The following is a 17,272-nucleotide window of genomic DNA, read 5'->3' as shown; positions in this document are numbered from 1 at the left end:
ACAGATCGTTTTGCTGGATAAGGCCCTATTTCCTTATCTGGGATCATGTAGAGTCCTTTGAAGCTGCATTAAAACTGCAATTTCGACCTTCAATGCGCTGATCCCTATTGAAGTTCACTATATGGAGAAAAATCCTGGAATGTTTTCTTTTCGACTGAAGAATAAAGACAAGAACATCTTGGATGACATGGGGGTGAGTAAATTATCAGGAAATTTTAATTCTGAAAGTGAACATCTCCTTTAAGAGAAGCCTTGCTCACCAAGGCTGTATTTATATTAAAAATATAATTAAAAATACAGAGAAAACAGTAATGTGAAATATTATTATAAATTAAATGTTATTGCAATGCTATTTTAATATATTTTAAAATGTAATTCATTCCTGTAATGGCAAAGCTGAATGTAGCTGAATCAGGCTTCAGTGTTACTTCAGAAATGATTCGGAAATGCTGATTTGTTGCTTGAGTAGCATTTCTTATTTTCCTCAAATTTTTTGAAAGCCACAGTATATTATGAAAATGAAAGAAAATACTATTCATGGTCTGGATTGTTGCCTGCTGAGCACTGGTTTAAGAGCTGAACTCAAAAGCAGTCATGTGACTTCCTCCTCTTTATTGTGGCAATTACATTTAACTGTTTTAAAACGTAATGTTTTTAACTACTTTTTTTGCGGTGATTGTCAAGTTAAATTCGAATGTACAGAGCGCCTCTACAAAACATTTGTCCTGACCAACACATAACCACAGTGAGAATTTGATCTGTTTCTCTTCATAGACAGCAATGTGATGAGGACCACAATATTCACACATCTTAGTGCATTCTCAGAGTGGAGAATGCTAATACAGACATGAAGCAAATGAACATGCATGGATGCACGTAAACAAGACCATTCACACATGCAGACAGAAAAGCTCTCATGCACATAAACACAAACACAAAGACTCAAACCCATCTTGCTCGAATGAACCATTCACACAACGCCAGAGACCTGCAATCAGTAAATGAGTTACCGCCGCGCAACCTCATTATCAAACAGTCATCTAAAGCTTCAGCCCACAGAGACAACAGCCGATTATCTCTGACAGTCACTCTATAAAGCCTGATTTACTACAGATGAACCCAGCAAACCCAAAACACAACACCACCAGCAGATCAGTTCAAAATCAGATCAGGGCCCCAACCTGTGTACTTTTGAGATTTACATCTTTCAGTCAAATTATCAACCATGAATCATACTGTCAGTATATCACTGATAGGGGTTGGTCTAGATGAAGGGAAGAAGGTATTAATGTTTACAAAGCTACTTTTTAACTTACTTCTCAAATTACAAGCCACACCAGTTATTGCTGTTGTTAAAAACAACTGAGTAAAAAGTTCAGAAGAACAGCATTTATCTGAAAATAAAAAGCTTTTGTAACATTATACACTATACCAAAAAGAAATTTAGACATTCATGACATTACAAAATATTTATATTTCAGATAAATGCTGTTCTTCTGAACTTTCTATTCATTAAATAAACCTAAAAAACATACTCAGCTGTTTTTAACAATGCTGACAATAAAATATGTTTGTTTTTTAGCAGCAAATCAGAATATTAGAATGATTTCTGAAGGATCATGTGCCTAGAGAAATGATGCTGAAAATTCAGATTTGAAATCACAGGAATAAATTACACTTTAAAACATAATTAAATGGAAAATAGAAAAAATATTTTAAAATAGTTCTTGCTGTACTTCGGATCAAATAAATCCAGGCTTGGTGAGCAAAAGAGACATCTTTAAAAAACATTAAAAATGCTGTTTTGACTGGTAGCATATCAAACTGTACATTAAAATAAAAACCATTTCACAAAATATTTTGCTAAAGAAAGGGCGTAGCTTGCTGCAGAATGACTTCCTGTGCGGAGAAATTAATCAGTGAATCATTTGAAGTCAAACATTTACAACTGTTTGAACAAACGTTTCACTCTGGACTTTTCAGAGCGGTATATTACACAAATGTAAGATATTTAAGAGCGTGTGTACAGTTTCAATATGATAGTTTGCAGTATAAAGCTAGACATTTATTGTCACATCTAAGCATTTAGAGGATGTTTTTATCCAAAGTGACATTGCATTCAATGGTATAATTCATCTGAAGACAAATATAACAATGATGCTGGTTTTGCTCTACTTCAGGAACACCACAACTGCAATATTTTGAAACTTTCACGCTACTGAAAAAGGTAGTATCATTGCTGCTTGTAGTCAGGTACTCTCCAACACTGAAGGGTACAGCATCCGTGCAACTGAAAAAGGAACAACACTAACAACCTTTTAACAACTTTGGGTTCAGTTTCTTTCTGAAACAGAGCTGCTAACATCCTGCCACACTCTGCAAAGGGACTGAGCAGGAACTAGAGTCTGTGTGAAATTGCCATATAGAAAAGACTAAAACTAAAAAATATCCAGAGGAACAAAAGATGTGTATAATTTATAAAGCAGTGACTGTCGGTTGTTCCTCACACTGAGCTGAAACTTCCCCAAAACCATGCATTTTTAAAAAGCCCTGCTAATGCTAGCCCACTTAAAAGTTACTTCTTAACTCGTCTGTTGTTCATTTTGACATTTAAACCAAGAGTTGAAAGTAGGCGATGATCTGACCTGATGAGGAACTGGACAAGCTCAAATTTTATGACATTTGAATAGTGCAAAAATTATTACTCAGTCTAAAAGTCTGGGATGCATATGGCCTGAGAGCAACTGATTTACCTCACGAACAGAAATCTGGATGAAAGGGAGGAATCTGTTACTGAGTATATAGCTTTTGGCTATTGTGGCATGTGACAGATGGGTTATTGAATACAGTTTCATTGAAAAGAACTGTCCAAACAAAAATGAAAATTGTAGCGGCAAGTTTAAAAGTTTGGTATCTGTAATATTTTTAATGTTTTGTTTTTTTTTTAAATAGAAATATCTAATGCTGATCAAACTTGCATTCATTTGATTAAAAATCCGGAAAAAAAAAACAGTAATATTATGAAATATTATTGCAAATTAAAATAACAGTTTTCTATGTTAATATACTTCAAAATGTAATTTATTTCTGTGATGCAATGCTGAATTTTCAGCATACTTACTCCAGTCTTCTGTGTCACATGATCCTTCAGAAATCATTCTAATATGCTGATTTATTATCCACATTGGAAACAGCTGTGCTGTTTCTATATTTTTTGAATATGTGATTCTTTTTTCAGGATTCTTTGATAAATAATAGCTTACAAAACAGCATTTATTAAAAATAGAAATCATTTCTAACAATATAAGTCTATCACTTTTTATCAAGTTAACACATCCTCGCTGAATAAAAGAATGAATTTCTTTCAAACAAACTAAGAAACAAAAATGTACTGACCCCAAACTTTAAACGGTAGTGTATATTTTAACAAAAGATATCTATTTTAAATAAATGCTGTTCTTTTTAACATTTTATTCATCAAAGAATCCTGAAAAAGTATCACAGGTTCCAAAAAAATATTAAGTAGCACAAATGTTTTCAACATTGATAATTAATCAGCATATTAGATTGATTGCTGAAGGATCATGTGATGCTAAAGATTGGTGTAAAGATGCTGAAAATTCAGCTTTGCATCACAGGAATAAATTATATTTGACAGTTCATTGAAATAGAAAACCATTATTTTAAATCGCAATAATATTTGACAATATACCATTTTTTTCTGTATGTTTAATCAAATAAACGCAGCCATGATGAGCAGAAAAGACAACTAAAAAAAACTAAAAGTCTGATCCCAAACTTTTAAACAGCAGTGTATATGTATGTACAAATATATATACATGTATACGTTTATTTATTTATTTTTTGCCTCATAACCTGGGATTTACAAAAAGAGGGTCTCAATGGATAATCTGCGAGGAAACAAAATAAATTATTTAAAATGTATATTTTGGGTTCTCACTGTAAAAAAATACTACAAAAACAATATTTTCCAACTAATATTTCAACAATTTGTTTTGGCTTTAAATACAGCATCAATATAAAATCCAATAAGTTATCATATCATGCTTTTTCGGTTTTTAAATAATTAAAAATTGTAACATTATATGCAGAGAGAAAGGGGAAGTGAATGGTTTCTGTAATAATGAGACAGTGAATATCATGAGTTAAATCTCTGGACCTCAACATTGTGAAATTCAGCAAGAAGGCCTGCGAACACCATGTGGCACAAGTGAATGTGAGAAATATTCATTCTCGTTCTCGTTCTCTCTCTCTCTCTCTCTCTCTCTCTCCCACAGTTCACTGATGCAGATGAAGGGATTGTTTGTCTAAAAGGTGAATGGACTTCCTTCTATTCTGGCCTTTTTCCTGTCTGTGTAACAGGCGTCCCTGTGCCAGGCTAAAAATACTCCAAAACACACCGTAAACTGAAGCCCGGCACACAGGAACCACGTCACAATGCGCTCACGGGAGGGGTGGTGGTGACCACCAATCTGTCCTTTTGTGTGTGCAAAAGGGGGTGTGAGGGAAAGAAAAAGATCATGAGCGAAAGACAATAGTCAGGAGTGTTATCATTACTGTCTTTTTCTTTCTCCTCACCACCGTGGGTTAAATAAAGGCAGGTTGTTTTTTTCCAGTCAGTGGCTTTTGAACAGGATGTCATAGACACACAGTGGATCTGCGTCACGTGGTTTCCGCCTCCCCCAAAATAATCAAGCCAGAGTAACTATAGCTTCAATAAACAGCATGACCTTGATCTGCTCTCAAATGAGAGCGACAAAACAATTGCAAATACATCAAACTCTCAGCCCGAACAACAGCGAGGGACATTAACGGCATGTTCAAACAATGGCCAACCCCAATTCTCAACTCTCTCTTTTGTTTCAAAGCCTCTCTATTCAAATGAACGCCAGATATAGTTAATATGACTACCACGTACAGAAATCCAGAGCCTATTATTCCAGCTTCCATTCTTTGAGGTTGAGGGGACGAGCCCCTCTGGTTACCATAGTGAGGAGAATTTATTCAGGACTTCCCACCCAGCAGGGTGTCATTCAATTGTCGATATTTACGGGCAGGAATTACTCACAGTTAGGATCACCCACCCTCAAGCCTCCCAAGCATGCCCTGAGAAAGCTTGCATTTTCCTCATCTATCTGTTTGGCCTGTTTTAGTGGGTCTGGGTGAGGTGCGAGCTCTTCGATCTGTCTGTGGTTTGTATACGCAAGAGTACAGGGGTAAAGACAGGTTTCAGAACGGAAGAGCTTTGCACAAGTAATGGCTTGGTGACATTAAACATGCAACAGCTGAATTTAACTCCAGTTTCAGGTAAGTCTCGCAGAACCACTGAATGATCAAACCTCTTACCTCAGTCAGGACAAAATACAGTGAGGTTTGTTTATAATTCTCACTTGTTCAGGACAGGAGTGGGTCATCGAAAATGGCATTTGGTGAAACAATTTAAGAACTCCTGCTCATATAATGCACAAATACTAGTCAGGTACTTTCCATTATAGAAGTATTAGTGGCATTTGTAGAGGGATACAATGGTACTCAGTGTTTACCATATCCATGTAGCAGGATATTTATATGGCACTGCAAAGAATGTGTCTTTAAAATGATCAAATGACAACAAACTGAGTATCTCCTCTGATTTTTCTGTAGAAGAGATATGTCAAATTACTGGAAGTTTAGAAAAGATCTTAACAGTGTTGCAAACTGCCCTCAGATTTTCCCACACACTCACACATTTCTCATCAAATTCTTTGAAAACCACTAGATTTGGGTTTTGATAACATAAATGAAATACATTTTTGCACTCTTACAGTATATAAACTAATTTGTTTCTATTTTAAAGGGATAGTCCACTCAAAAATGAAAATTCTGTCATTAATTACTTATTCCGTAAGACCTTCATTCATCTTCAGAACACAAATTAAGTGTGTTTTTGATGAAATCCGATAGCTTTCTGACAGCAATGCAACTTAAATGTTTAAACGGCCCAGAAAGGTAGTATTGGCCTTGTAAAATAGTCCATGTGACATCAGTAGTTCAACCATAATTTGTTGAAACTGTTGAATAAAGTTGTTACTTTTGTTTTCTTTTCTATACAGATAACAGTAATAGCCTACATCTTTCGAATCTGTAAAGACTCAACGATTATTTGTGTGCACTCACAATAACAACACAAAACATTGCACTTTTGTAAACTTGAGCATGTTGAGAAAAAAAACCTTAAACTCATACTTGTGCATACTTGTCTCACAGACATGAAAATATATCTATAGAGCGAAATGTCTTTTTTAAAACGAACCAATTCAAATGGAAAACAAATATTCTCCGAAATATTAATCAGTATGAAACATATAGGCACATCCATTGCTGTGCGAGATGTCACCGACTTCATCTCTTAAGCCGAAAACAAAGAAAGCACAGTTTATCAATAAATTATTAAATGTTAATGCAGCCTTCTTACTTTTTTCCTGACACATTCATAATCATTACTTCTGGCGGTGTGCTGTGGCAAGCTTTATGTGTGTGCTTGAGCGCTTATAAGACTATGTAGACAATTAAAGGCTCATTATTTGGATTTAAATAGTTTATTAATAAACTAATGCTTAAAATGAATGGCTACTAGTTGACCAGAAAAATCTTTAGTCGAGGGCAGCCCTAGTTTTACTACCTTTTTTAGTCGTTTAAACGTTTTAGTTGCGTTGCTGTTTATGAAGGGTCAGAAAGCTCTCAGCTTTCGTCAAAAATATTTTAATTTGTTTTCTGAAGATGAACGAAGGTCTTACAGGTTTGGAATGACATGAGGTTGAGTAATTAATTACCTTTTTGGGTGAACTATCCCTTTAATTGATCTTAAAAGAGCAAACATTTGAGACAAAGTTATTTATGAATCATATCTAATTACTTCATTAAGTATCTTATTCCAAAATTTTGCCAAACACAACACTGCTTTCACACCATAATACGTGGACACTTCAGTGAATCATCACTAAATGAAGAAGTAGGCCACAGCAACATTAAAAGAACCTTGTCCTTCCTCTCTCTCTTTTTTTCTCTAAACGTGTATGTGCATTGTGTGTGTGACATTAGCAGCTGTTTTTCTGTCCTCCTTCCTGTTCATTCAAAAGGGATGCAGACCATCTTGTTTCGTCTCATTGAGGCTAAAAACGAACCAGCTAAACACAAACAATGAGCACATATCCTGCTCCGCCAACACAGTTTGTTTCACACTCTCACAGTGTTTGTTTTAAACAGCGACGTGAACGGTAGCATTGGGCTATTGTTACTCATGCGTGCTGTCAGTAGACAAGAGAAAAAACGTATGAAAGCTCTTCATAAAGTACTGACATTCCATCACACCGTATATTCAAGTGTACTGCATCTTTCACTGATTGTTATGTGGCCGGGGCTTGTGTCACATGAAAATCTGTGGAAGATTTGAGGCCATGTCTTTGATGAAACCATGACTCCCTTGTCTAAGAATCCCATTTACCAAACATTTACTTGGACTTCGCAGAAACATTCTTAGAAATTCCTTGAAACGTCCAAGTGAAATGTTGAACTCCTCAGAGCTGGATTGTTTTGTAATCATGACTAACACATTTATCCAGGGCTTCACACTTCTCTTCCATGTAACTTTTCTCAAATGCTATGAAAGTCTTGTATAATATTACACATTGTAAACCCTTGATAAAAACTTCACTTGTGTCTTTTCGCTGAGGTAGATTGTGTTTAGGCCGTGTGACATTTTGTAGCTAATGTGTGACTGAGTGAATTCATGCATGCTGTTTGAATATGAGGAAATGTTACAGGTGTACTTTACATAAATAAATCACTGCACTATGCTTGAATGACACAAGCAGTAACTTTTGACTGAGTCGATGACAGCTGAAAGACTGATCCAGGATCAGGGATCAAACATTTGTGATTTGACATCAGACAGTAAAACCTTCCTTCCTAATAGAAGCAGTACTTTTTACTGTAATTTACTGGCATCTGGTTCAATTGTAGAAAGCGTGTGAATTTCTCTACCTGATTTATAGTTAGAAAGAGGAAGACTAGAGTGGAAAATTGAGGATATTAAAACTGAAACTATTTCCTCATATTGTGAACAATCACTAGCGCATGTTGTTTCAGAGAAAAAAAATGTTTGTCTTCATTATCTTTAAGCAAAATATTTAAACTTCCTTTTTTAATAAAACGATTTTCCTTTTTCTGCCGATTTGAACCAACAGCCAAATTTCAATTTAAGCACCGTTTTAGCAAACTTTAATACGGCTTTATTCCACTTTCACCCATCATATAAACTCCTAATGGATAATTACATATTTTTCTTGTGGAAAAGAAGAAATGTGTCAAATTATTGAAATAAAAATGGGTTGCAAATGGCAGTACACACAGACTTTAATGAACAGTTCACCCAAAAATGGAACAGATTTGGATAAATTCAGCATCACTTGCTCACCAATGGATCCTCTGTAGTGAATAGGTACCGTCAGAATGAGAGTTCAAAAGTTGATAAAACCACAAATCCTAGTCATTATTAAAGGAGTAGTTCACTTCCAGAACAAAAATGTACAGATAATGTACTAACCCCCCTGTCATCCAAGATGTTCATGTCTTTCTTTCTTCAGTCGTAAGGAAATTATGTTTTTTGAGGAAAACATTTCAGGATTTCTCTCCATATAATGGACTTCTATGGTGCCCCCGAGTTTGATCTTCCAAAATGCAGCTTCAGATGGCTCTAAACGATCACAGCTGAGGAAAGAAGGGTCTTATCTAGCAAAACGATGGGTTATTTCTAAAAAAAAAAAAAGATAATTTATATACATTTTAAGATCTGTGTGTACTCTGTGTAGAGATTAAAATGTATATAATTTGTAAATGTTTAAAAAAAATAACCTATTGTTTCGCTAGATGAGACCCTTCTTCCTCTGCTGGGATCATTTAGAGCCCTTTGAAGCTGCATTTAAACTGCATTTTGGAAGTTAAAACTCAGGGGCACCATAGAAGTCCATTATATGGAGAGAAATCCTGAAACGTTTTCCTCAAAAAGAATTTCTTCATAACTGTAGAAAGAAAGACAAGGGGGTGAGTACCTTATCTGTAATTTTTTGTTCTGAAAGTGAACTACTCCTTAAATGTATTGTAAAATGGAAAACCTGTGTTTTTGTAATAAACAAATCCATCAAAACCATTGCTTACTGCTAAAATGCGACACCTCTATCCAAAATATTTCTTTCTCCTCTGAAAAAGTTGCCTTGTCTGAATCATATGAGAAAAATGCATAGATCAAGCACCATTAAAAAGCGAAAACAGTTCTTGACAAATATGTTGGTGGATTTTGATGTGAGAGGAAAACAGACTTTTTCACTGGAGAAAAAGTTTGGATTAGGAAAAGAAGCAACAGTTTTCAGTTTAAATGCCTTATTGATGACTTTGTTTTACAAACTTACAAACTTCACTTCACAAGACGATAATTGATGGACTGGAGTCGTGTGGTTTACTTCTGAATTATTAGTTTGTATTAGAGTCTCATTCTGACGGCACCCATTCACTGTAGTGCTAAATTTCATTTAAAACTCATTTAAAAATGCATGTTTTGACCAAATCAGTGAAGAAAAAAGACAAGTTACAGAATCACTCCGATATGAACAGAAGATAGACATGCAAGCACACACGCAGCAGGGCTCAAAAACACATTGACACTCTTGCTCTATAAATAGTCTGCCATTTTACTGGCTCACAACCGTACTGCAAATAACACTGATAAGAGAAAGATGGTTTCAAAATAGAAACAGTAGGTAAAAAGGCACTATGAAAAAAATAAAATAAAACAGCATATGAGTAAGAGTATGTAGTGGAGTGAGACAGCGAGGAAGAACCATCCATGTTACAGACACCTGCCTACACTTGCCGTCATAGACGCAATAGTCAATGGTAACTGCAGAAACAACAGCTCTGTGAATGAGTGTGTGTGTTCAGCAAATATATAAGCGCTAGTGTGTTAACAGCTCAAATATTACTATCCTCTAATCTGACCCACAGATTATGAACACACTGAGTAAAGAAATTAAAAAAAGAGAGGGTTATTATTTACACCATGATTACTAGGTTTTTTAAGAAAGTTACTAAATATAAGTGACCCTGGACGACAAAACCAGTCAAGGGTCAATTTTTTGAAATTGAGATTAATACATCAATGAATAAATAAGCTTTTCATTGATGTATTGTTTGTAAGGATAGGACAATATTTGGCCCGAGATACAACTATTTGAAAATCTGGAATCTGAGGGTGCAAAAAAAAAATGAAATATTGAGAAAATCACCTTTAAAGTTGTCCAAATTAAGTTCTTAGCAAAGCATATTACTAATCAAAAATTACATTTTGATATATTCACAGTAGAAAATTTACTAAATATCCTTCATTGAACGTAATCTTAATATCCTAATGATTTTTGGCGTAAAAGAAAAATCGATTATGTTGACGTTACAAATATATCTGTGCTACTTATGTGTCACAAATGTTAATCATGATCCAAAAAGCACATTATTTACTACTGTATATGTTAAAAAATAACGATTTACTCTTCATTTAGACCTTTGAATCGCTGAATGTCAGAATTTTGCTAAAAGTGTTGTTCTTAAACACAAAACGTGGCTTATTTGTGAAATATAGTTATTCATTCGAAGAGAGAAGCTATTGTACAACAGTAATTAAACATTCTGTTCTTCAAATGTAGATGATTACGTGTGCAAATATGACTAATTATTGAACAGGAATACATATAACAGCTATTTAGAGAGCTTGTGGCCAACTCTAAATAGGATCTTTACAAGCCAAAGGTTAATGCTGCAATGTACGTGACCTCTTCTCAGCTCTCTGCTTTATGGAAAACTTGATGAAACAATAATGAATAACTGTCATTTTTCCATTTATGCGTTAACATGAAACACGGACATGGTTATTAAACCAGTGAGAGTGAGCTACTGAGATAAACTGAAAAAGAGACACAGCATGTGTTGGAAAGAAAGAGTCAGTGTGTCCATGTGTGCGAGTGGGATTCAGAGAGAACGTAGATGTCCTTGGGCCACGATCGTCCCTGTGACTTACGAACAAAAGTTGAAACTACAACAACATTCACAATACAACATCTGAGCGACTGCAATGTAAACTGACTAAAATCACAAATATGTGATGATACACACACACCTGCACACTCTCTGCACATCATGATGATCAGACTGACCTACTATCTACTAACAGACTCTGACCAAGACCCCTGTGATCATCAGGAATGACAAATAGATATCAATGTTTCCCTCACTGGCTCCGATTATCATACTAACACACTGCAACATGACAGCAGAACAGACAACAAAACATGATACACCACCAGAAAAGTTTTTTGACCTTGGAATTCCTCAGTCAAATCTCTCCGGCTGCAACATGTTTGCGTTGAGAGTGTAAAGTGGCCTTCTGTGCTCTTCAGATGATCACAGTAACACCATCTGACTGTAGACTACACACATTTTGGTTGTGCAGAGTGTGTGAACTGCACGATCAAACCAATGTCCAACATGTCACAGTTTATCATTAGTTTGTGTATAACCACTGAACCACTGAGCTTAAAAAAGAGTGAGAGTCTGTTGTGTGATTAAATGAAAGAGATCTTACCTGCTTGTGCAGATGACTGGAGCTCTTTTGACTCAGCATAGGTGTGAATCATGCAGCGTATCTCTCTGCAAGTTCATGCCTTCCTTAACAAGCAAGCAAGCAAGAAAGAAAGTACACACTGCATGTCAGATGCACCCAGATCAAAGCGCACACAATCAACAACAGTGTGGTGTGCAAGAGCCAAGCATGTGATACTGACCCCACACAGATGCATGCTGCCTCTCTCCTCCCTTTGCTTTCTCTGGCCCTCCCCCTTCACTTCCACTCCTCTTTCACTCAGTCCCACCCCTCACTTCCCTTCGCTCAGTCTCTTTTCGCTCCATCAATCAATCATTCTGTGCCTTTCTTTCCCTTCCACCTCTCTCTCTCTTTCTCCCTCTCTTTCTCTCTCTTACACACACACACAGTTCCAGTACATAAATTTGACAACAACAAGCAGAAAGTAGTCATCTCTGCTGGATTGTCCTTGAGCTATTCTTCTTGACTAATCATCATTAGTGAAAAGTACTGTACAGTGATGGTATTGGATTATATTGACAAATACATGTGATCCTGGACCACAAAACCAGTCCAGTAGCATGGGTATATTTGTAGTAATAGCCAAAAATATATTGCATGGGTCCAAATTATCGATTTTTCTTTTATACCAAAAATCATTAGGATAAGATATTTTGTGAATTTCCTATTATATATCAAAACGTAATTTTTGATTAGTAATATGCATTGCTAAGAACGTCATCTGTACACCCTGGTGAAAAAAACAGCTAAAACCAGCTGGTCATAGCTGGAAGGTAGGCTGTTTTAGAGGGGTTTTGACCACTTTTCCAGCCTGGCCAGGCTGGTCAGGCTGGGAAACCACCAGCTAAAACCAGCCTGACCAGCCTGGCCAGGCTGGGAGACCAGCTTAAACCAGCTACTTCCAGTTTAAACCAGCTAAGACCAGCCAACCAGCCTAGGCTGGTATTAGCTGGATTTTTCAGCAGATTTCTCAATATTTAGATTTTTTTTGCACCCTCAGCTTCCAGATTTTCAAATAGTTGTATCTCGGCAGAATATTATCCTATTCTTCAAATGATGTATAAATCTCAATTTCAAACATTTACCCTTATGACTGGTTTTGTGTTCCAGGGTCACATATAAATAATATACACATTTACCATGGTATCATGTACAAGTTGAATAAATAAATCTCAGCTCACCTGTTTTGTTAGATGATTTTTAGTTGCCCTCTTCAGGTCAATTCACTGCATTATTTCTGTGTGCTTTGAGAGAATATTTACATGTAAAAAAAAAAAAAAAAAAGTTTGTCTGCAGACAAGCTGATTAAAGAATAAAGCAAACAAATCGTATACTAAAATATTCTTAAGACATAGATCAGTGGAAATTAAATATTCATTTCATGATTCATCACAGTGTACAAAACAAAAGACAAGACACGGCAACAATATTAGCCTACAGTAATATAAAAGTAAAATTATGTAACGTTTTCGGTGGTAAAATACGTTATCTTTTTGCAGATTAATATGAAGTGACAACTATAAGCAAGCCATTCTTAAGTTAACTTCTCCAAAAAACTGAACATTTCTCTGCTTCTGTGAAAGTTCAGCTATTTTTGGAGCGACCTCCTCCTGTCATAAACATTTACTTGATCGTGGTTGTGGGCGTGGTTATTGATTTGTTCGACCAATGGCTGACAGGGTGTAGTTGTGGAAATTATTTTTAACTTAACTTCATTTTTTTTTTAGTTCAGTTTGGTGGCAATAATCGCGCTGAAATCAAATAATTCAGCTTAGAAGTACTTTGAAGTAATTTGTGCTATAATAGTGATATAATAGTGTTGTGATGATACGAAAGAAATGAAAGGAATACTACAATCCAAGGTGTGATAGAGAGTATTTTCACGATGCATCATCAATCGGCCATATTGGCGGTACTGAACGTAAACAATGCCCACTGAACCGAACGAATCTCAAACTCACATATTTTGCTGATTATTGCTGCTGAAAATGGTCAATCATTGTCAGCTTTCACACATTTTTACCGTGGTTTAGACAGCATAAATTAGCAGAAAAACATATTCAATAGTACATTATCCATGCAATCCATGCTGTTGTTTACATCTGAGTTTTGCCAAAATGGGTGCACATCCAGTTAGCAGACCAAACTGTGACGTAAATGCAAACCCTCTATAAGAGAGAAATTACAGTAAAATAAATTGTCGGTTTCACTTACCCGGATGAGCAGTCTTCTATACAGTGTTGTCATGGACTGTGGGGAAAATTAAGACACATCTGCAGACCTCTGGATGGTGCGATTTACTAACCTGGATGCAGTATTCCAACTCATTACAGCCCTTTTGATATCAAATCCATTAGTTAAGTTTGTCCCATTGGTTTGTCATGGAAGAAAACAATTGATGTGACTCACAAATCACCTGACTTCTCACACAAGATCATGGCTTAAGATAAACAGGTAAGACAAAGGAAATGCTTTCTATTGAACTATTGTGAGAACTGAACCAGTTAGTGTAAATCTACTGCATTTGTTATTTTAAACTGTTATTTTCTATTATTTAAGGTGATGTAATGTTATTCTGTGGTGTGTCAGATTCCATCAATTGTATTAAACATTGTTTATTCTTTTCTTTCCCATTTTTGGTCACAACCCAGTTGAGAAACACTGGTATTTAAATGTAGACAACACAGCGCAGATAAATGTGTATAAACATTACCATCTCTGATTTATTTCAAGACTTTTAATACATTATATGGATATTCAGAAGATATTTATTCATGTACAAATTACAAATACATAGTTTTTAATCAACTCTTCAGTTTAAATGTACAAAAAAAAAATCAGAAAGAGAGTCAGAAAAAAAATCCCACGGCTGTTTAATAGCAGCTTTGCAACCTGGCATAACATTTCGCCAACTCTATCAAATGCAGTAAAAGAATTCTGTTAAAAAAACATCTGAAAAATAAAAAATAAAATACATAAAGGCACTTCATTTTTATTATTTTCTTTTCAAAGAAACAATCATTTCTAGAAGAAAGGTGAGGTTAAAGGTCATGCCTGCTCCACAGGGCAGACATGTGCAGTGGATTAATGTCCCAGACACAAAGAATTAGCTGGTGTCTGTCATTAATACAAAGCAGCTCATATAAAAAGCTTATTTTAAAGACTTGACACTGAAAACATTTTGTGCTGTGTATGTTTCCTATGAACCTAGGTATTGAAGGATTGTGTGTTTGTGGTGTGGCCTGCCTCACTAAGACCTTAAGAAAAATTGTGAAATATGAATAGAAAAGAAAAGGGAGAGGTAAAGAAAAATCAGCCAATAAATGAATTCAAAACAGAAAGAAAGAAAAGACAATGAATAAAATAAAGTACGAATAAAGTAAGAAATCAAAATTGAAAAGAGAGAGTCTGGCTTTTGCATTAGTAAAATATCCACACGCTCGGTGTCTTTGACTGGGTTAAAATAAAGCAGTCCCCCAGCTTAAGGTCATAGGGTTTGTCAGTTTGCTGAAATATCACCTCTGCTATGTTCACACCTAAAAAAGTCTGTCTACGTCCTAATACAGTAAAAATAATAAACTTACATAGACCAATAAAACAAATATTTTATACAGTTCTCTCATAGACACCATAAGATGGCACATTAAAACTCTTCATCTCAAGTAGGATTTTTTTTTCTAGGTTTGATTTTGGGTGTTTGTTTTATACAGTGCAGAGTATATGGGCCTTGATTAAATAAGAGTGTTTTTAGTATATCTCGCGCCCCCTGCTGGTCACTCCGTGCTCGCGCTGGTTGCGTTCTGTCTTTGGGGCACACAGTAGTTGTGCTGGGCGGAGAGGACAAATCCTGGCAGACACACACACTTATATGAGCCTTGCGTGTTGATGCACTTGCCGTTCTTGCAAAGAGACATCTTTGTATTCAGCTCTGAGCATTCATTGATATCTGGAACACAAAATAAACAGTGTCAGAAAGTAGATAGTTTAGTTAATTGTCTTGTTTGGGATACAGCTTCACAGCTTCTCTTAACAGATATGTAATAAATATTTAGCAACAAAAAGAAATGTAATTTCTTTGCTAAAACAAAATGTGCACACTAATTACTCTTTAGGTGTAAGTGCAATCTAGTAATTGGAATACAACAACACTAAACAAACAAAAATGTAGTAACATATTTCATTCATTTTAACTACAGATCATACTACACTGGTTGCGCCGTACAATTGAGGTCAAAAGTTTACATACACCTTGCAGAATCTGCAAAATGTCTGCTGTTCTTCAAAAAGCATTTTTTTCAGCATTTTTGTGTATTTGAACCCTTTCCAACAATGACTGTATGATTATGAGATCCATCTTTTTACACTGGGGACAACTGAGGGACTCAAATGCAACTATTACAGAAGGTTTAAACGCTCACTGATGGAAGAACGCAATTCACAGAAGGAAACGCAATTAATTAAGAGAATTTGAAATTTGAAAATCAGGGTAAATTTAACTTATTTTGTCTTCTGGGAAACATGTAAGTATCTTCTGTAGCTTCTGAAAGGCAGTACTAAATGAAAAATACATATATATATTAAGGTGTAAGAAAATACACATCTTCATTCTGTTCAAAAGTTATCACCCCTGGCTCTTAATGCATCGTTTTTCCTTCTGGAGCATCAGTGAGCGTTTGAGCCTTCTGTAATAGTTGCATATGAGTCCCTCAGTTGTCCTTAGTATGAAAAGATGGATCTCAAAATCATACAGCCATTGTTTGAAAGGGATCAAATACACAAAAATGCTGAAAAACCAAAGATTTTGTGAGACCTGAAGATGTTTTCTAGAGAACAGCAGGCAGTTTAACTGTTCAGGACAAACAACGGACTTATGAGCAACTATCAAAAAAAAAAAACAACAACAACAAAAAAACAGCTGTGGATCATTCAGGTAAAAACTGTATTAAGAATCAAGCCTATGTAAGCTTTTGAACTTTTCAGCTATTATTTTCTCTTAAACGTCTTTTATGTAAAATATCTTATTCAGGTCAATACTAAATAAAAAATTATATGCATTTTGTATGATCTCTCTTATTTTTTTTTAATAATTAATGTTTTGCAGATTCTGCAAGGTGTATGTAAACTTTTGACCTCAACTGTATGTTTTTGATTCACTAAAAAAAGATTCATAAGAGTCATTCACTTGCAAACTGCACTGCACTACTTGTGCGTTATGTTGTTATGTTTCTGACTGACTAAAAAGAGCAGATTAATAAGAGTCATTCATACAGAAACCAGACTACATTGGTTGCAAAGTATATGTTTTGCCTTCACTATAAAGAGTGAATTCAGGAGTCAAAATGCTCTGGTTGTGTGGTATGATTTTAATTCACTAAAAATAACTGACTCTTATGGTTTGGAAATCATACTGCTTTGGTCGCACAGAATGGTTTTGAATCACTAAAAAGAACCGTCTGAAAGAGTCATTTGTTTGTGAATTGGACTATGTTGATTGCTAGGTTTGTTTTTGATTCACTAAAATATCTCACTAAAAGAGTCATTTGTTTGATAATTGAACTACTCTGG

The 17,272-nt window shown here is 35.3% G+C and overlaps 1 protein-coding gene across 5 annotated transcripts in view; it reads right to left on the bottom strand.

Moving 5' to 3' along the window:
* Positions 1-14,404: 14,404 nt before the first annotated feature.
* The window catches only part of ltbp1 (latent transforming growth factor beta binding protein 1), a 117,320-nt gene continuing 114,452 nt past the window's right edge, over positions 14,405-17,272 (bottom strand). For all 5 annotated transcript variants that reach the window (XM_073826465.1, XM_073826461.1, XM_073826463.1 and 2 more), the window contains one exon: positions 14,405-15,653. In XM_073826465.1, coding sequence (XP_073682566.1) covers positions 15,481-15,653 — 173 coding nt within the window. In that variant the 3' untranslated portion in view covers positions 14,405-15,480. The remainder of the gene's footprint in view (positions 15,654-17,272) is intronic.

This window comes from Garra rufa, chromosome 21 (genome assembly GCF_049309525.1).
Source record: "Garra rufa chromosome 21, GarRuf1.0, whole genome shotgun sequence".
NCBI classification, from domain to species: Eukaryota; Metazoa; Chordata; class Actinopteri; order Cypriniformes; family Cyprinidae; genus Garra; species Garra rufa.
Note: the sequence above shows the minus strand (reverse complement) of the source record. Positions and strands in the feature narration are given on the sequence as shown.